The following is a 19,114-nucleotide window of genomic DNA, read 5'->3' as shown; positions in this document are numbered from 1 at the left end:
AGAGTATCTTCAATTGGTGTGCAGCAAAACTTAGGTTGATAGGTGACACTGAATTATATGAACGAGATAAGCTTATTTCTAATGAGTAAACATTTGCATATATAATGCTAATATATAACAAATAGAACAAAGAACAAATCATGTAAAAAATTCAAATGCATGGGATTGGATTAAGATAAATGGCAAATAGATTGGCCAATCATAGGCTAAACAGAGTAATTATTTATTGCAATGTTTTTTATCTAGTAAAAAAGGCTACATAGCTTAATTACTTTTACATCAATTTAAATGCCTAGCCTAAAAGGATAACTTTTAGATTGATGTGAATTACAAGTAGGAATAATTCTCAGACTGCTTGTGGATTAAACATCTCAGATGACGTTCATTGCCTTGGATTTTATCTGGTTTACAAGAAAAGGTAGGATATGGATATAATTGCGAACTGTAGGCTACTGATTGTATGCGTGATCGCACGCTGTCACGGCGTTCGAGTACACACACTCGTGCAGTGGGCAGCCCCATACTGTCTGACAGGCCAGCTGAGTGAATATTCTGCATTATGAAAAGATGTATGACAGTACACAGGCCAGCCGTGATTTAAACGCGGCAAACTTTTATAGACAGTAAAACAAAGGCGGGACACCATAACTACATGTCGGCACCGTAACTTAATTAAGACGCTTGGCTAAACCAAGGCAGAGTGCCGTAACTCAGTTAGAGCGTTCCAAAACAGAGGCAAAGAGCGGTAACTGCTGTTACGGTGTTCTGCCTTGGTTTCTCCTGGGCTTTTGGAAGTTACTGTTAAGACAATTCATAATTTTCTCGAAAAAACAACGGAATTGACTAACAATATTTATCCACATGATAAAGGAGGTCTTGAATGTCCCAAAAATGTCAATAACTCATTTTCGACCAAAAACATATTTATGGCCTTTTGCCTTTGCAAGGCAGAATAGTTGTCAGTATATTTCAGAATTGAAGCAAGAAGAAATGTCCATGTTGTTAAAGGGTTACTTCAACGATTTAGCATTAAGCTTTGTATCAGTAGAAACCCAGTAGTATATTTGAATTATCGTACTTTCCACCCTCATATCCCCCTGAGACCAGAGAATTATCCATTTTATTTCTGGAAAAAATCTTCAGATAGCACAAATATCATCATTTTGCGTCATTAGAGGAATTTTTGGCCAGAGGCTAAAGACTACAGCCAATAGAAGGAGCTAGTTCCGCATGTTATCAAGGGGTGGGATCTCACTCACACAGTGTGTATGCACACGGCCGCATACACACTGTGTTTTAATGTTTCAAATGAATTCCTATTAAAGTTACGCTTTCATAGGAATGATCTGAAAAACACGCCAGACTGAAAACGTGCCGTGATTGTATTCCGCAGCCACATTTGCCTCAGTTCTGCTCAGCTCTTCGCTCGTAATTGATGTAATCTGACTCCTGCTGCGTTTGTGCCGTGACTTGTTCGGCTCACTCCCACTTTATTGAACAGACACGTTTAGTTTTTTGTAGTGTCTATTCTCTAACTGAATGAAATGATTATTAATGTGAAAATCAAAACGATGTTGGTGGTGGTGCCGCGGTGGAAAGTGATCAAATAGCCAACCATGGCTTTGAGAGAGGCTGGTAGGGCAGCGAAGCAAGTGCTTTCTGGGAGTTGTAGTCTTTCATCCACACGAGACAAAAATACATTTTCTGTTTTCTCAGTCTAGAAGGCACCAAATTCAAAACTAATATCACATTTCTTCTAAATAAATGACCCAGTTTAAATACACATTCATTTGAACAGCGCTGAGGTACCCCTTTAATTTATACATTTTCTTCAAACTGTCGTTTATTAGCTCATATACATCATGCTAAACTCAGCAACAAATAAAGGCCATGTTGGTCACCCATTACCCAGAAGAAATAAACTTGTATCAAAAGTTGGTCTGGTAAAGATGAAGCTAACACCTAGTTTCTTGAGCTGGTTTGTTTTAAGAGCACCTGTCTTTCTCGGCTGTGTACGTCAGCAGGACAGTCAGAGCTCAGAGGACAGGGAGATGCTGGCCCGTGTGGCCACCAGTGCTGAGGACCCCAAATCCCTACACAACGAAGCTGCAACAGAGAAGTACCTTCGGAGTGTCCTGGCCGTGGAGAACATCCTCACACTGGACCGTCTAAGACAGGTCACCCAGCTACCTCCACTAATTTTTTCTAATGTTATAATCATTTGAACATTTATTTATTTTTATCTGAATTTAACAGGATGACTTGGTTCAGTAAATGCAGAAAAGCACTTAGGCCATGTGTCCACCAAAGCGTCCACCAGCAGAAAACATCAGGCACTGTGCTAAAAAAACACTTAGTTATGGGCGCTTGAGGGTTTTTCCTGTTTTGCTTGATGATAGACGCTTTGCTTGCTATAATATGGAATATCCGCAGAGTTACTTATATCTAATTTCACAGATAGTTTGTTTCTGTATTGTTTCTTTGTAAAGATGTTGATATAATGAAAAGTATTTGCTCTGGCTCTTTTCATTTAAAATTTTTTTTGTCATCTGTTGCCGTTGTACAAGCAGGGAGCGGTAGTTGGTCGGTGTGGTGTTTGTCCCACCCCTCCTCCACTGTGATTAGACGACTGGGTAAAAAATTACCAAGTGACCAAGTTTTTTACCCAAACTTGAAGATTCTTCAATTCTCAGCAACCGGTAAAAAATGGCAAGCCAAGTAAATAATAATAGCTCAGTCATGCTGCTGGCTTTTTTTTTTTTTTAAACGGCCCTCCCATTGAAAGCAATTGGAAAAATATGTTAGCCTCTGGAAGGAAAAAAAACGCTTTGGTGGACAGACTGCCTTAGTAATCATTTTTTGATCTGATGTCACTGTACTTTGGGAGTAAAACAGAGGAGAGTAATATGTTAAAAACACAACTTTTAACTCATTCTATAACCTTATCATAGTGATTAATTCAGTTATTTATTTATTTTCATCTTTTTGAAATAGTTGAACCATTAAAAACGAACAGACCTATGAAGTACTTCCAGCTTGCTAAAATGAATGATGATTTCCCAGTGCTGTCTAGTTTTCTCTAGTTCAACTCAGCATGTTGTTTTCATCATGTAAATCCGATTTTCCATCATGTACTACAGGAGGTGGCGGTGAAAGAGCATTTGGCAGGTAAAGGCAAGGGCAGCAGACGCAGTCTCAGCTCTCCCAGTGTGCACCGGGTAAGTGCATCTACAGCCTTAAATTCATCTTGTAAAGGAAGTCTGGCACATTCTGTATTCACACATCACCGCTTCTTCCTTTAGTTATCTGGAAGCAGACAGGATCTGTCACTAAACTCAGTGCTGGATGACAACAAGGTAAGAAACAAGGGTGAAAAAGGACATATGGTCTACCACAGGAAACAGGTAGTTTTATGTAACCTGATATCTAATTTGCTTGTGTAAGAATCGATGGGAGAGTCAGCAGGATATCTTCGGTACATCCTCCCAGTTTAGCAAAACACTGCCACGACCATCTAGACCTCCTACACCTCCTACACAGAACCAGGACCCTGAGCAAGGTACAACATAACGGCCACTCTTGAAGCGAGCAGTTATTTTAAGGTGACAGACAGTTACATGTTACTACATGTACTTACTATAGTAATAACAGTAAATGATGCATAATTACAAGTAACTAATCATAAACTAAAGCCTAACTCTAAAGTACATATAGTTCATTAATATTACACTTGTGTTGTAACTACGTAACTATGTTGCCTTAAAATAAAGTGTAACCTAGTTTTTTTCTGCAATAAAATAATCCTTTTCCATTTCGAGCATGACTCATTCTTTCTTTGTCTTTCCTTTCAACTCTGTGTTCTCTACTGTAAGCGTTTCAGGCTCCTTTATGTCTGTCTTGTGCTGTCATTTCTAACCTGGTTTATGAACTAGTAATTAGATTTTTATCTAAATTAACTTCAAGTATGCTTATTGGAGGGAAAATGTCTGAATCTTGATTAAGGGAACAGTAGTGGCAGTTCGAGGTTTAAACCAGCAACCTTTTGGTTACCATTGAACATCTGTCTTACAGCTTCTTTTCACCTCTCTTTGTGATCTGTCACAAAATGTCAATACGACATTTTTGTGTCAATGCTACATTATTTTCCAACTTCATGCACTCCTTTTATATATTTTCTACATCTGTCTTTGTTTCACCATCGTTGTCGTCTCTCTCCACACCTCTACCTTGCCGTTTGCCTCCTTCCCAAACTGCCCACAGGTTTTTCAGGGCTTGCTGCTGCTTATATCTCCCCAGTCAAGGCCCTGGTCCCTCAGATGCCCAAGCTGCTCAAGTCCCTTTTCCCTGCGCGTGACGACAAGAAAGATTTGAGACCCTCTCCACAGTCACAACAGGTCTGGACGGATTATGTACTTTTGACATTTCAGCATTTCTATTTGAAAGATAACCATGCCCTAACTACGCTTTGTCTACCTGAGTCTCATGTTACCTGTCAAGAAATTGTTCATTTTCCAGTTCATATATATATATATATATATATATATATATATATATATATATATATATATACACACATACATATATACAAATATATATATATATATATATATATATATATATATATATATATATATATATATATATATATGCGTGTGTGTGTGTGTGTATGTATATATATTGTTTATTATATATTGTGTGAATATATATATATATATGTCTTGTTTCTAGTCCAAACATCTAAAAATTCTTAAAACAAGAAGTATTTACTAGACAAGCAAAAGTAATTGTCTTGTTTTGTTAAAAAAAACCCTCAAAATTAAGAGATTTTTTGCTAAAAAATATATAATAATATAAGCAAAATAATCTGCCAGTTTCTTTATAACATTAAGTTGAACCACTGGAATCACATGGACTAGTTTAATGTCTTTTACTACTCTTCTGGTCCTTGAAAGCAAGCTGTTGTTGTTTTGCTGTTTATGTGGGTCAGAAAGCTCTCAGATTTCATCAAAAATGTCTTAATTAAAATTGATGAACAAAGATCTTGACCTGAATGGAATGACATGAGAGTAAGTAATTAATGACAGAAATGTAATTCTTGGGTGATCTAATCCTTTTAATTGTCATAAATATGACAATGCAAAAAAAATTATATGGTCCTAAAACTAGGTTTTATTTCTTCAAGTATGTTCCTGTTACAAAGCTTGAATTACTGAATTTATTCAAAAGATGAGCTGTTTATGCTTCTAAACATTTCCGCATGCAAATTGCAGTCAACAGTACCTCCATGGGGTGATTTCATGCATAAATGAAAAAAACTGATGCAAAGCATCAGTCATAAAAATAGCCGAATTAGCGCTTGCAAAGTCCTCCAGAAATATGCTGCATTTAGATGAGTAAATCATATGTGGTAATCAAAGAGGGATGCGAATGCTCTTGACCGATTTAATTTGAGTCAATTTTAGATTCTAGTATGTCGTTCTGTCTTCATGCCTCCTCATTTCCATATAGACAGAAATCCCATACGCTACTACATTTCCAATATATCCATGACATAGTATCTGTCTTGTATGAGGCAAATTAAGTCTTTAAATTAAGCCTTATTGCTTGGTGGTGGATTTTTTTTGTGAGGAAACCAAGCTTTTTTGGTTTTCCTTGATTAAAACTGTGTCCTCATTTTGTCAAAGTAAATCATGTCAGAGAAACCTGATTATATGTTAGGCAGGAGTCCATAGATAAACTCCAGTATTTAATTTCCCCAAGATTAATTGTCAAGCCATACCCTTTCATCATATCTCCTAGCATGAGGCGTAGAGGGAAAAAATACGACAGTAATATTTCACCGTGTACATCACTCCTCCCCTGCACGCAGACTTTTGATCTGTCAGTACTTTAGATCAAACTTGATCCAAGGGCTCCAAACATAAAAAATGAACACATGACACTTAAATCAAGCTTTGTGCCGCCTCTTTGAAAACCATTAGTGAAATCGTAAAAACAAATTTAATATGTTCCATTCATCTCTCCAGCATATGCCACGGATAATGATGCAAACAGCCAACAACCCTGATGAAGGAAGAGTAAGAATAGAACCAGTAAGTAGATCTCCACTCTGATCTCATGCTCTGTCTTTGGCAAAATTAAATAAATATGAATGATGAATTGGGTTACAGACTTGTATTTTGCGAAAATATAGCCTTGGAAGATATTTTAAGAGCCCAGTTTTTCTCTCCTGCATGTGATGTAAATTGCATGCTATTAAATCTGTGGTTTTCCTAGCATGTGCACTCTGTGTGAGAGTCAGATGATAGGTTGAGGTGTAGTTAAATATCCTTGTGGTTTTGGACGTGCTTCCCAATAGGTTGCAGTAATGGGGAAGAGTCCTGCTTCAGACAGACTCTCAGATACTCCTGATGCCCCGTCCTTTCTGCATGATCCGCATGATCTGCCCCTGAGCCCCATCAGCGAGGCCTCCAGTGGCTATTTCTCTACTAGTGTCTCCACTGCCACCCTTTCCGATGTCTCCATAGCTTGCGGGGACCTTACCCCTACTCCCAATACCCAAGCTGGCCCCGTAGCATCCAGGCAAAGGGGGGACGACACTGAAGACTGTCTACCCACTCCTGTTAATGCCTCTGCTCCTGTAGAAGCTGGGCTAAGATCTGATAAGCATAGAAAAGAGGAAGATACCCAGACGGCCCACAGGAATGGCGTCAACACCTCCAAGCAGGAAGTACAGCTAAACGCAAACCACCCTCTGGTGTTGAGTACCTCCACAGACAACCCTTTCTCCCTCCAGAAGGTCAAAGCTAATGAACTCCGCTCTTTCAGTAACATTTTTGGAGATGGTGGCGGAAAAGCAGCCACAGTGCAAACGCAGCAAACCAACAGCCTGGAGAAGCTGGAGATAACTTTTGAGGATGTAGAGCCCAAGGAACTTGCTTGGCTCAAGGTGGGAGGCAGAGTCACTGTCGGAAACAGTAAGTCTGGCACGGTCCGCTACATTGGCCCAACGCACTTCTCTGAGGGCGCCTGGGTCGGCGTTGAGCTGGACACTCCCTCAGGTTAGTCAAGTTTTTCATTATCTGACAAGTTTTCTGAGATGTTCGCTCTTTGGTGAGACTGATTTACAGGCCTTGTTCCTCTTGTATTCCTGGGCCCGTATTTATCAAGCTTCTCAAAGTGCTATTTTAGTCTTAAGTGCTGAGAATTCATGACATTTACTCCTACTTTCAAACTTAAGTATAAAAGCAAGTTATCAAATTTCTTAAAGCTAAGAATCACTCTTACTCTCCCAGTTATTTAAGACAGCTCAAGAGGTCTCTCAAGTGGTTAGGAGTTGCCAGTAGGGGCTTGTAATGGCGCTATGGAGACAGAGACGTGCGCAAATCTTTCAATAGAGGGAGAATGTGTTTGAAATGTTTGACGACAAATAGTTCATCAAACAGTATCGTTTAGACAGAGCAGACATCTTCTTTTTCAGCACTGGTTAATTTTGGGTTTTATAAAAAAATAAAATAAAATAAAAAACACTGTTCGAGTAATTCAGCAAGCAGTAGCTTCGTTTCTCTCTCCTGCCATGTCGGATTTCTTTTGGAATCCATGGTGGCTGATTATATATATAAAAAAATCTAGGCTATATATAGGCAATTTAACAAAACACCAGTTAAAAAAAATGTATTACATGGATGAAAACATGTTTATCTTTCATTTAAAATGTGTATATTATAATGTATTCTCTTGAAAACTCTTTATCTTCAAATGTGTATTGAATGTAAACTTCTCTTAGGAATTTCACCATTCAGTGTGAATTTATCTTTATATTCTTAAATAAGGACATCTATTCAGTGATTGGTTCATGCCAATGACATCATCCAAAATTCCATTTGTGGCACAGCAAAGTGTCGTAAATCCACTCTAAGACTAGCACTTAAGATTTAGTCCTACACTTTACTTAAAGTATGATTGGGACGCTTGATAACTAACTTTTAAGCGCAGCTTTGAGCCAAGAATTTTTTTATTCTTAAGTCAATTCTTAGCAGTGTTCTTGTGAGTAATTCTAAGATGTTTGATAAATACGGGCCCTGGTCCACCTTTTTTGTCCATTTGTTTACCATATCTGATGCTCAAAAGTTTAAAGAAAATGTATTTAAGAAAAGATTAATCTCCAGTTTTAAGTTGCCTTTTAAGGCCAGCTGGGTGACCTTAGCAACTAGTCATTGTTTAAGTATTAAAGAGAAAGTTCACCCAAAATGAAAATTGATGTTTATCTGCTTACCCCCAGGGCATCCAAGATGTAGGCGTGTTCGTTTCTTTAGTAGAACACAAAAGAAGATTTTTAACTCCACTGTTGCCGTATAATGCATGTCAATAGTTTTTTTTCTATGAGAGCCACTATGAGAGTAAAAAACACACAGACATATGAATCCATATTAAACCCTGTGGCTTGTGATGACACATTGATGTCTTAAAACATGAAACGATCGGTTTGTGTGAGAAACCGAAAAGTATTTATGATTTTTTTTTTTACCTCATTGCAGACGAATCTTATCTAGTACTCCCAGCCACAATCCTTTTGCCGGAGAAGGTCAAAATCCGGCGGGATCATGCATGTGTACATAGATTCCTCATTAGTGCCTGCGTGGATCGGTCAAAAGAGGCATCTATGTACACATATCTGATCTAGGGGTTAAACGACTTCTGATTGTTTAAAGTCGACATGTGTGATGAAAGTTGAGTCGACGTCTACTATAGTCGCTGATGGCGTCATTTATGACCGGTCGCCCCCCGGTGACCGGTCCCAGTATAGCCGCCCCTCTGTGTTTTCTAATGGACTCGAGGCAAACTAAACAATAAAATTCAAATATTTTTTCCCCAAAGTTAATGTCATTGAAGGCAGTTATCATCACGATGATTTCATTTCAAGTGTTCGTTTTTAAAATAAGTTTACTTTGAGTTAGTTATTTGATGCTATAAAAAACGGGGGGTGTGACGTCATGATTGACAGCTGAGACTGACGTCTTCTCTGAGTGAAGTTCTCACTGAGGCACTAACAGACTTTTTTCGGAATTTTGGGGAGCAGATTGGAGCTTTAGCTTTAATTTCTACATTTCCATAACTGTTTATTTCACACCAACATAATTAATTGTTCTGCATCTGCGAGAGTGTGGGCGGGCTTTTGATATCACGACTGTACTTCCTGCTCTCTACTGCGCAACTCCGGTCCCGAAATCGCTACTGCGCAGACTCGGTCCCAAGATGTCAGCGCCGTGCAGGCCGCCTGAAAGCTTCAACTCGGGCAAGCGGAAACAGATGATGTCGAGTCGTCCATATTACTTTTACGGTCTATGGTCATGACAGAGCATTAAGGTCGACTAGTCGATTAGTCAACCGAGATCCGCCTACAATGAGGTAAAAAAATAACATAAATACTGTTCGGTTTCTCACAGAAACCGATCGCTTCGTGTTTTAAGACATCAATGTATCATCACAAGCCACAGGGTTTAATATGGATTCGTTTACACATCATGATGGCGCCGCGGATGGCCGCCTCGGTGTGGAGCTCCTCTGTTATTGTGTTGTTTTTCTTTGTTTGTTCTGCGCTTAGTCATTCTTTTCCGATCCGTTTTACCAAAGACGAACTACTGGACATTAGGACACACACACCAGACAACATATCTACATTTTTTGAATATTCGGACGTTTTGCAGGACATTCTCGTTGGAGGGGCAGCTGTGTTTTTAAAACGCGCGGCCGGACGCAAACGAGGGAAGCGAGCCGGCGCGCTGGTTAAACTCCGCTCGCGCGGCCTCCGCACTGCACTCCCCAGTATTCATCTTGCGAATCTTCGATCCCTTCCTAACAAAACGGACGAACTTCTTCTCCTCTCCCGCATTAACAGGGACTTTAATAACTCTGCTGCACTGTGCTTCACTGAAACCTGGCTGAGTGAAGCCATTCCGGACAACGGACTACATCTGCCGGGCTTCCAGCTGTTCAGAGCGGATCGCATCACGGAACTTACAGGGAAAACGAGAGGTGGTGGATTGTGTTTCTACATTAACGAAAGTTGGTGTTCAGATGTAACAACGCTGAAGAAGATGTGCTCTCCTAACTTAGAGGCGCTTTTCATAAACTGTAAACCTTTTTACTCGCCACGAGAGTTTTCCTCGTTCGTTCTCGTGAATGTTTACATTCCTCCAGACGCGTGTGTGAACGTGGCACTGCAGCAGCTGGCTGAACAAATCGCTGAAACAGAACAAAGCTACCCAGACTCTCTTTTAATCATTCTTGGAGATTTTAACAAAGCAAATCTCTCCCGTGAACTGCCAAAATACAGACAGCACGTTACATGTCCCACCAGAGACAGTAATATACTGGACCACTGTTATACAACAATAAAAGATGCATATCACTCCGTCCAACGGGCAGCTTTGGGGTTGTCTGATCACTGTGTGGTTCATCTTATACCGACCTACAGGCAGAAACTGAAATCAGCTAAACCTGTAATAAGGACTGTAAAAAGATGGACTAATGAAGCAGAGCAGGACTTACAAGCCTGCTTCGATTGCACTGATTGGACTGTTTTTGAAGCTGCTACCACCGATCTGGATGAGCTCACAGATACTGTAACATCATACATCAGTTTCTGTGAGGATACATGCATTCCTACCCAGTCATTCTTATCATTCACAAATGATAAACCATGGTTTACTGGGAAACTCAAACAGCTTCGTCATGCCAAAGAGGATGCTTACAGAAGTGGGGATAAGATCTTGTATAACCAAGCCAGGAACAGACTGACAAAGGAGATCAGAGTTGCTAAAACAAGCTACTCTGAAAAGCTGAAAAACCAGTTTTCAGCCAACGACCCTGCATCAGTCTGGAAAGGCCTGAGGAACATCACCAACTACAAGTCACCATCCCCCCGAGCTGTAGAGAATCCACAACTGGCTGACGATCTGAATGCATTCTACTGCAGGTTTGAAAAGCCCAGTCTCACACCTCACACCCACCCTGATCTGCACTTCACACCCTCACCATCACCTCCTGCACCCCCTCTCCTCCCCCCTCCTGCCATCCAACCTGAGCTTAAGGTCTGTGTGGAGGACGTGAGCCGAGTCTTCAAAAAACAGAAGACCAAGAAAGCTTCAGGCCCAGACGGCATCTCATCTGCTTGTTTGAAAGCCTGCGCTGACCAACTGGCCCCAGTCTTCACGCAGATCTTCAACAGATCATTGGAGCAGTGTGAAGTTCCCAGCTGCTTCAAACGCTCCACTATCATTCCCGTCCCCAAAAAAACCAAAATCACTGGACTAAATGACTACAGACCTGTTGCTCTCACGTCTGTTGTCATGAAGTCATTTGAAAGACTGGTATTGGCCCACCTAAAGGACATCACTGGACCCTTGCTGGATCCTCTTCAATTTGCCTACAGAGCAAACAGGTCTGTGGATGATGCAGTCAACATTGGACTGCATTATATCCAACATCTCGACAGACCTGGGACCTATGCAATGATCCTATTTGTGGACTTCAGTTCGGCCTTTAATACCATCATGCCTGATCTCCTCACAGCCAAACTGACCCAGCTCTCCATACCATCCTCAATCTGTCAATGGATCTCTAGCTTCCTGACAGACCGGCAGCAGCGAGTGAGACTGGGTAAACTCACATCCAGCACTCTTACAATCAGCACTGGTGCCCCCCAGGGGTGCGTTCTCTCCCCACTGCTCTTCTCCCTGTACACCAATGACTGCACTTCTAAAGACTCCTCTGTCAAGCTTCTGAAATTTGCAGATGACACCACTGTCATCGGCCTTATCCAGAACGGTGACGAGTCTGCTTACAGACTGGAGGTTGAACAGCTGGCTGTCTGGTGCAGTTATAACAACCTTGAGCTGAATGCGCTCAAAACGGTGGAGATGATAGTGGACTTCAGGAGGAACATCCCAGCACTCCCCCCACTCACCATCATGAACAGCACTGTGGACGCAGTGGAGTCATTCAGGTTCCTGGGAACTACCATCTCTCAGGACCTGAAGTGGGACAATCACATTGACTCCAATGTGAAAAAGGCTCAGCAGAGACTGTACTTCCTTCGTCAGCTGAGGAAGTTCAACCTGCCACAGGACCTGCTGATTCAGTTCTACTCAGCTGTCATTGAGTCGGTTATATGCACCTCCATCACTGTCTGGTTTGGTTCAGCTACCAAATCAGACATCAGGAGACTGCAACGTACCATCCGAACTGCAGAGAGGATTATTGGTGCCAAACTGCCAACCCTCCAGGACCTGTACTCTTCCAGAGTGAGGAAGAGAGCGGGTAAAATCATCACAGACTCCACTCACCCCGGACACCTCTTGTTTGAACTGTTACCGTCAGGACGGCGACTCCGATCACTGGCCACTAGAACATCTAGGCATAGGAACAGTTTCTTCCCACAGGCCATTTCCCTCTTGAACAGTTAACACCCCCCCCCCCCCCCCCCAAGGCAAATGCCTGTAAGTGCAATTATTCCCACTTTTTAGTGCAATATCTCCTAAACTGATGTGATTACTTATATTACTTATACTTATATTACTTATATTATTTATTATTTATATTTATTCTCTCCACCCAAATACTGTAAATGCTCATAATCTACGTCTTCTGACTAAACGTAACCGTGACCTTATACTGTTCATATTTTTATTCATATTTTTATTCTTAGAATTTTTTTATTACCGTGTTGTATTGTATTGTTTATGTGCACTGGAAGCTTCAGCACCAAAAAAAATTCCTTGTGTGTGAAAGCACACTTGGCAATAAAGCTCTTTCTGATTCTGATTCTGATTCTGATTGTATGTGTGTGTATGTATGTGAGAGCATGTTACTGTCATAGCGGCTCTCATTAGAAAAACACCCCATTGGCATGCATTACACGGCAATGGTTAAGTTAAAAATCTTCATTTGTGTTCTACTAAAGAAACAAACACGCCTACTTTTGGATGCCCTAAGCAGATACATATTAAATGGTCATTTTTGGGTGAACTATACCTTTTATACTATAACCAATTGATTGCCTTTTATTGTTCATTTGGTTTGAACCTAATATGTCACTAGAAAGGGGAAATCAAGTCAAGTTTTCTGAGGTGCTGACACCACCTTGATGAAGCCGAATCACAGACCTTGTTCCTCTTCTATCCTTTTGTCCACCAGGTAAGAATGATGGCTCCATTGAGGGCCATCAGTACTTCCGATGCAACCCTGGTTATGGGGTGCTAGTCCGTCCAGATCGGCTGACTCGAAGGGAAACTTCCAAAAGGCACACTGAAAATCGCCGCAGCGGGGAGTTCAGTCAGCAACTGAGGGGAGGAGCCGGCACTGCCATTCAGAAAGGAGAGAATCGCAAATCCTGGACCAGCTAATTGACAATGACCTGAGCAGGACCGAACCTCCACAGCTGAGCTACACCTCCAACATCGCAATTTAACGGGGGTGGTTACCTCCATCTATCACTGTTCTTGAGCTTTGCATGGAGGTGGTACAACATTCCTTTACAAACTCCTCTATCGGTTTCGGTGCTATGCTAACGTGTAGCATGTGGGAGTGCTATGAATTTTAACATGCTGCTTCAGCGAAGTTCCTTGAGATTTGTTGGTTTGGTAACTCAAGCAGGCCTCCTTGAGTCGACCGTAAATTAAATTGGGATCAACCCTTCATTCTGGTTTGTGCCCTGGTTTTATCAAAGAGTAAACTTTTGGACTTGATAGTACAAATTATGCTTGATTTATCTTCTCCGAGCAGCCAGTAATCGATTTGTAGTTTCCTGAATGTGCCTTTTAAGTCAACCCATGTTTTGTTTGTGATTCCTCATTGCAACTTTGTAACACTAGTTAAAACGTGGTAAATGGTATGGTAGACATGTAAGAGATTATCTCAGGGATTCGATCGGAGTTATTGGATGCTTGTTCATCCCTAAGCCTCTATCAAGGAGGGGTGTTGCATGTATTTCAAGATAGGTGTTGTCCTGAGCAAGTGTGTTTCCTACAAGCATTGTAAGCCTAAGTTGATCATAAAGCAATTGCTACCAATGGTCTCTACGATCAGCGTAAGCTGTCAAGGCCTTTGGGAAACGCAGCACAGGTCAATGGAGTTATTTGATGCCAGTTTTGTCATTTTGTGAAGTACTGCTATTACTTGGCTGACTAAAAACACAATATTCACAAGACTGGCTATTTTAAATTTGGTTTGGTGCCATTTGAAGGCTTTTATCAGTATTTAAAGAGGAAATGCCTGCTTGGTGTGCATCCTTGATTGCACATGGAGAGTTTTTAGACTTGACTGAATTGGCACATTCAGGCTTAATTGACTGGCTAAATTAGTCTCTCTCTTAATGGTTCTGATGATTGAACTGAACAAAAAAGTATTTTAGAGGGCTTATTTACAATCTGATGGGTTGGGGCGCATTCTAGTAAGCAGCCTTTAAGTTGGAACTGGGCTATTGAAACTACTTCAACGTAAAATTACTTTGTGCTGCAATTTAGTGACACTTTAACAAAGCGCAGTTTGATTGGTTTCTAAAGGACTGTCTTCCACAAGAAGGTCACGGTAAAAGCACATTCCAGTTTTGTGTATTGGACCAAATACTGGCAATACCTACATATTATTTATTCAGATGAAAAGATCTAAAAGTGATTACATTTCAATATTTTTAGCATACTGTATAAGCAAAGTGGCACATTTATATAGTTTTTAATAAGGAGCATGATTCCATGCAGATATGATGCTCATTCACATCTTGACGGAGAGAAAAGACGTGTTATTTCGTTCCTTTTATATTCTATTTTCGTGGAAATCCTCTGGCGATTTCTGAAGTCTAATGCAATATCAAATTATTAAAATATATTTTAATGGTTGTAGGTATGTATATTGAATTTATAAAATGTAAAAATCCCATGAATGGAAAATTAATTTGCACATTTGATTTATGGTAGGTAGCTTATGTGCCCAAAGGGTACTTAGTTTTGTTGTAATTTAACTTAAACTAACCAATGATCCACTGTAAATCTGCTTTTCCCTGGATTTGGTGCTCAAAAGTCAAACGCATTTCAAAATGATTTCTCCACAGTTTCAAGTTGCCTTTAATTTGTTTTCCTGTCGAGTGATGTCTTTGTTTGTGTTCGGTCATAAAAAGTAGGGTTGCGATCTTCCCGTTTTTTTATGCATCTTGATCTGTGCCTCATTCAATCATGAGAACAAAACAAACGCACACATGGAGCGTGACTTTGTTGCTGTGATTTTAAGGTCTGTTGGGTCACATTAGCAACGAGTCATTCTTGAGTATTAAAGGTAATGCAAGAACAGATCAATTGCCTTTGGAATGACAAGTCTCAACTAAGTTTAATACATTTTCTATTTTAGCAATAACACTTCTATGGTTTGAACCCAATATGTGTTACTTGTCACTAGAGGGGAAATTAACTTGTTGAAGAATCTCAATGAGCTGATCTCCTTCCACGGCTCCATATTTAAATCATAGAAACTTTAAACTTGCTGTATACTTGTGTACTAGGTGTTTATTTTATATTCAAGTGCAATTTACCTTTTTTTATTTTTATCATTAAAAAGGTTAAATGCATTCTACATCCATTCTGGTCAAAGTCGGCAAGTCTTCGGTAGCAAAGACACATTGATCTCGATAAGTGGCATAGATCCAGAGCCATCACACAGCGGCCTTTTGAAGTCAGATACTAAATACAGGTGAGGATACTCATGCTCTCCTCCTGTTTGAAATCCTTCAGGAGAAAAAGGTTTTGGAGGAAGCTTTGGGCCCTGCTGTTTACACAGATGTCAGACGAAGCTCTTGGCAGAAAGTTGCTGCTCTACTTTTGTCTCTTTTTTCACCCTTTTTTTCCTCCCTTAGCAATGAGTGGATGGCTCCATCTTTCACCACTAGTCTGTGCCTCAATCTGAGGTTTGATGATTTTATGTCATGAGTTATCCTGCATATGGAGCGTTTGTCCCAGAGTATACACGACGTGTATGTGTGTTTTGTATATAGTTGCATCTTGAGAGTTCAATCTGAGCACAAGGCTGGGTTTGATTAATTTAATTGTCTGCAATTCTATGCTGATATCCAAAGAATAATCATGTATAATAATTCATTTTTAATTTCTTTTATATTGACTGTACAATAATCTGGCTGTAAAGGTAAAAATAAAAAGTGAATTGATTTACACGTCTTATCACTTTGGTTAATACTTTATTTTAAATGTATTTTATTTTTAAGGTGGCCCAAGTTGCAGTCTTTGCAACAAGGAAAGACATTTATACAATGAGCTTAAACAACTACATTCACTTAACTTGGTGTTCCTTTTAAGTGTACTTAAATATTTAAGTTGACTCAACATGGAAATTAAACTGAAATTAGAAAGTATTCATAAATTACAATTATAAAGTTATTTTTGACTGTTTGTACAAACATGAACTGAAAAAACAGAATATTGAATGTCTTTATTGACCAAAATGTCATGATATTAATGAAATTACAGTACACATGCTGTATTTGAAATGGAATTGGGACGTGACCACACTGGTCAGCGTTGCGGTGGTAAAAGTAGAAACAATACCCCACATCAACTACTATGCTACAAAACAATTTTGCACTTAAGTTAAACATTACCCTTTTAATAGTCTGACAATTATGTTAATATAACAATAACTTTACATTTGACTGTTTAAACGTTGAGCAGTTACACTGAGCTGAAATAAAACATACTGAACAAAATATTCTGTCTTTGACAAAAATATTACAATACTAATAAATACAGTACATACTATACTGTAATGTAAATGTAACTGGGTTACAGCCACAACGATAAACCACAGCAGTTGTAGAACTCTGTGCACCGCAAAGACAGCAGAGTCATCGTCTCCAAGCAGGACAGATAGCCCTCGAAGGACAAGGGTATGGACCTCAGTCGTATGGGCAGACTTTAGTGGGAAAACAAGAAATTTCATTAATTCAGAATCTTTGCAGTAATTTTATAGCCTGGGAAAACTCAAGACAACTTCCGGAAAATTTAGAATGGTCTGGTTTTAACCAGGCTAGTAATTTTATGAAAATATACTTACATTGCCACATTTTCTTGTTTCATATCACCTGTAACAGAAAAACAATTTAACATATTAAAATTCAATTTAATGCAAAAATATAATATTGCAACGCTATTCAAAAGACATTTGAAACAACAAATAAAAGGTCTCTGGCTCTAAAAAGTGACATACAAGCCTGGAAGTTAGCTCAACTAGATTTAGCTATTAAAACTTGCAATCTTTGAATGCAATTAATACTTCATGAAATTAAGTCAAAACATGAAAATGTTGATTTCTTAACCATACCATCAACAAATAAATATCGTTATTAGTTTGATGGGCACATCACTAGCAGTTTCATCGGGAAACACCGGTATGGCTGCGTTTTGTTTTATTACAGCAACGTACCATTAAGATTTGAACAAAATTTTCACTATTAAAAATCAAACAAAAATAAATATATCTACATATGTTTACTTACCAAATTTAAAGATTGGACACGATGGAAAAGTCCCATCTTGATTTGAATCAGCAGAAAAAAACAATGAGGTGAAAAGGACTGCCTTTTGGATATGCACCAATCAGTGCATTAGTTCTCTTGTTGCCAGGCAGAAGTCCTTGCGTGGCCAATCACATCAAAGGAACACAAAGAATCACACCAATTCTTATTTTAAGTTCATAACACTTGAAATCTTAAGGTTATGTATTTTGTGGGTTAATAAATTAAATTAACTTTTTTTAAATGAAATTATTTTTAAGTTTCCTGATTAAACTAGTAATATTAAGTCAGTGATCATATTGCACATTACATTATCTTCTTCAAATTACAAACCAGTTACAACTTCAGACTTATGAATATAATTTTGCACAATTCAAAATAATATAAAAAGTACAATTAGCCAGTGTCTTTCAGCTCGTTGTCTTTATTCTCTAGAAGGTACAGTTCTAAAATAAAAACAACTTAAAAACAAAGTTTGAAAACAAACCAAAAAAAGTGTCAAAACAAAACTTAAAAAAGTAACAAAGCATATGCGTTTTATACTACATATTAATTACAGAACAGTCTACTGTCCAAAAAAGGCACTAAATTCTGTAATAAGAGATACATGATTAGACTATTTCAAGTTAATACAACAGTGATATATTTTTCATTTTTTTATACTCATAGAATATATTTATATATTTTTAATATATTCACATATTGAACATGGACAGATTAAAAACACATTCAAAGTGTTCCCTCGTTCTTTCACAACAGACTTCTGTTCCAAACACATTCCAACACTAGCTTAATAAAGACTTCTGGGTAACTCACTGGGCACAAGTCCATCACATTGTGCCTCAATACTGTTTCTAAGAAAGTGTTTAATGAGGGACTCTGTTAGTAAGATTGGACTGACTGTATCCCACAATAAAATATACAATACTAATGATTGCTGTGTAAGCTCATGATACTTCACAATCAAATTTGGGTTGGCAATGACTTAAAACACAGCTCAGGGACAATTATTATTTTTTAGCTGAATGTATGATTGGCAGTTTGCAATACTGTTCATCGTCTCACTCTAGTAGCATCTAATATTTTGATGGAGGTTCAGTGAACTGAAGAAATTAAAAGACTTTTGAAATATGAAACGGTGACCAGGGCTAGTTATCACAGGGAAGTTATCACAACAACTGTTTTTCAGTAACTATAACATTTGGAGTCAAAATTGCACAATTGCTACGGTGATGTTGGATTCAAACCATCCAAACATTCCATCACATTTTCTCTAACATTCTCCTGACACAATAAAACATTTGCACACGTTCAGACAAGAGTCGGTAATAATGAAAGTTCATTTATAGGTACACATGTAACTTTTTTCGGTGTATGACATCAAAGTACTGAGCGAAAGCGATTCGATATGGAGCATCATTTTAGACAGTTCCTATCACGCTGATGTTAGCTCAAGTGTCCGTTCTTTAAATACGTTTGGTTTTAGTTAGTTATTTACATGAGGATGTGACGTTATGATTGACAGCTTTTCTGAGCGAA

The 19,114-nt window shown here is 39.0% G+C and overlaps 1 protein-coding gene across 3 annotated transcripts in view; it reads left to right on the top strand.

Moving 5' to 3' along the window:
- Positions 1 to 16,219, top strand: part of kif13ba (kinesin family member 13Ba) — a 70,645-nt gene extending 54,426 nt beyond the window's left edge. Inside the window, exons 33-40 of one of the 3 annotated variants that reach the window (XM_067455756.1) lie at positions 2,025 to 2,177; positions 3,141 to 3,218; positions 3,303 to 3,356; positions 3,445 to 3,559; positions 4,261 to 4,394; positions 6,027 to 6,092; positions 6,359 to 7,061; positions 13,198 to 16,219. In XM_067455756.1, the coding sequence (XP_067311857.1) occupies positions 2,025 to 2,177; positions 3,141 to 3,218; positions 3,303 to 3,356; positions 3,445 to 3,559; positions 4,261 to 4,394; positions 6,027 to 6,092; positions 6,359 to 7,061; positions 13,198 to 13,406 (1,512 nt within the window). In that variant the 3' untranslated portion in view covers positions 13,407 to 16,219. Of the gene's footprint in view, positions 1 to 2,021; positions 2,178 to 3,140; positions 3,219 to 3,302; positions 3,357 to 3,444; positions 3,560 to 4,260; positions 4,395 to 6,026; positions 6,093 to 6,358; positions 7,062 to 13,197 lie in introns of all 3 variants that reach the window. The other 2 variants (XM_067455755.1, XM_067455757.1) reach the window with 2 other exon arrangements.
- The last annotated feature ends 2,895 nt before the right edge of the window (positions 16,220 to 19,114 follow it).

This window comes from Pseudorasbora parva, chromosome 10 (genome assembly GCF_024679245.1).
Source record: "Pseudorasbora parva isolate DD20220531a chromosome 10, ASM2467924v1, whole genome shotgun sequence".
Classification (NCBI taxonomy): Eukaryota; Metazoa; Chordata; class Actinopteri; order Cypriniformes; family Gobionidae; genus Pseudorasbora; species Pseudorasbora parva.
This window is presented reverse-complemented; position numbering and strand designations above follow the sequence as displayed.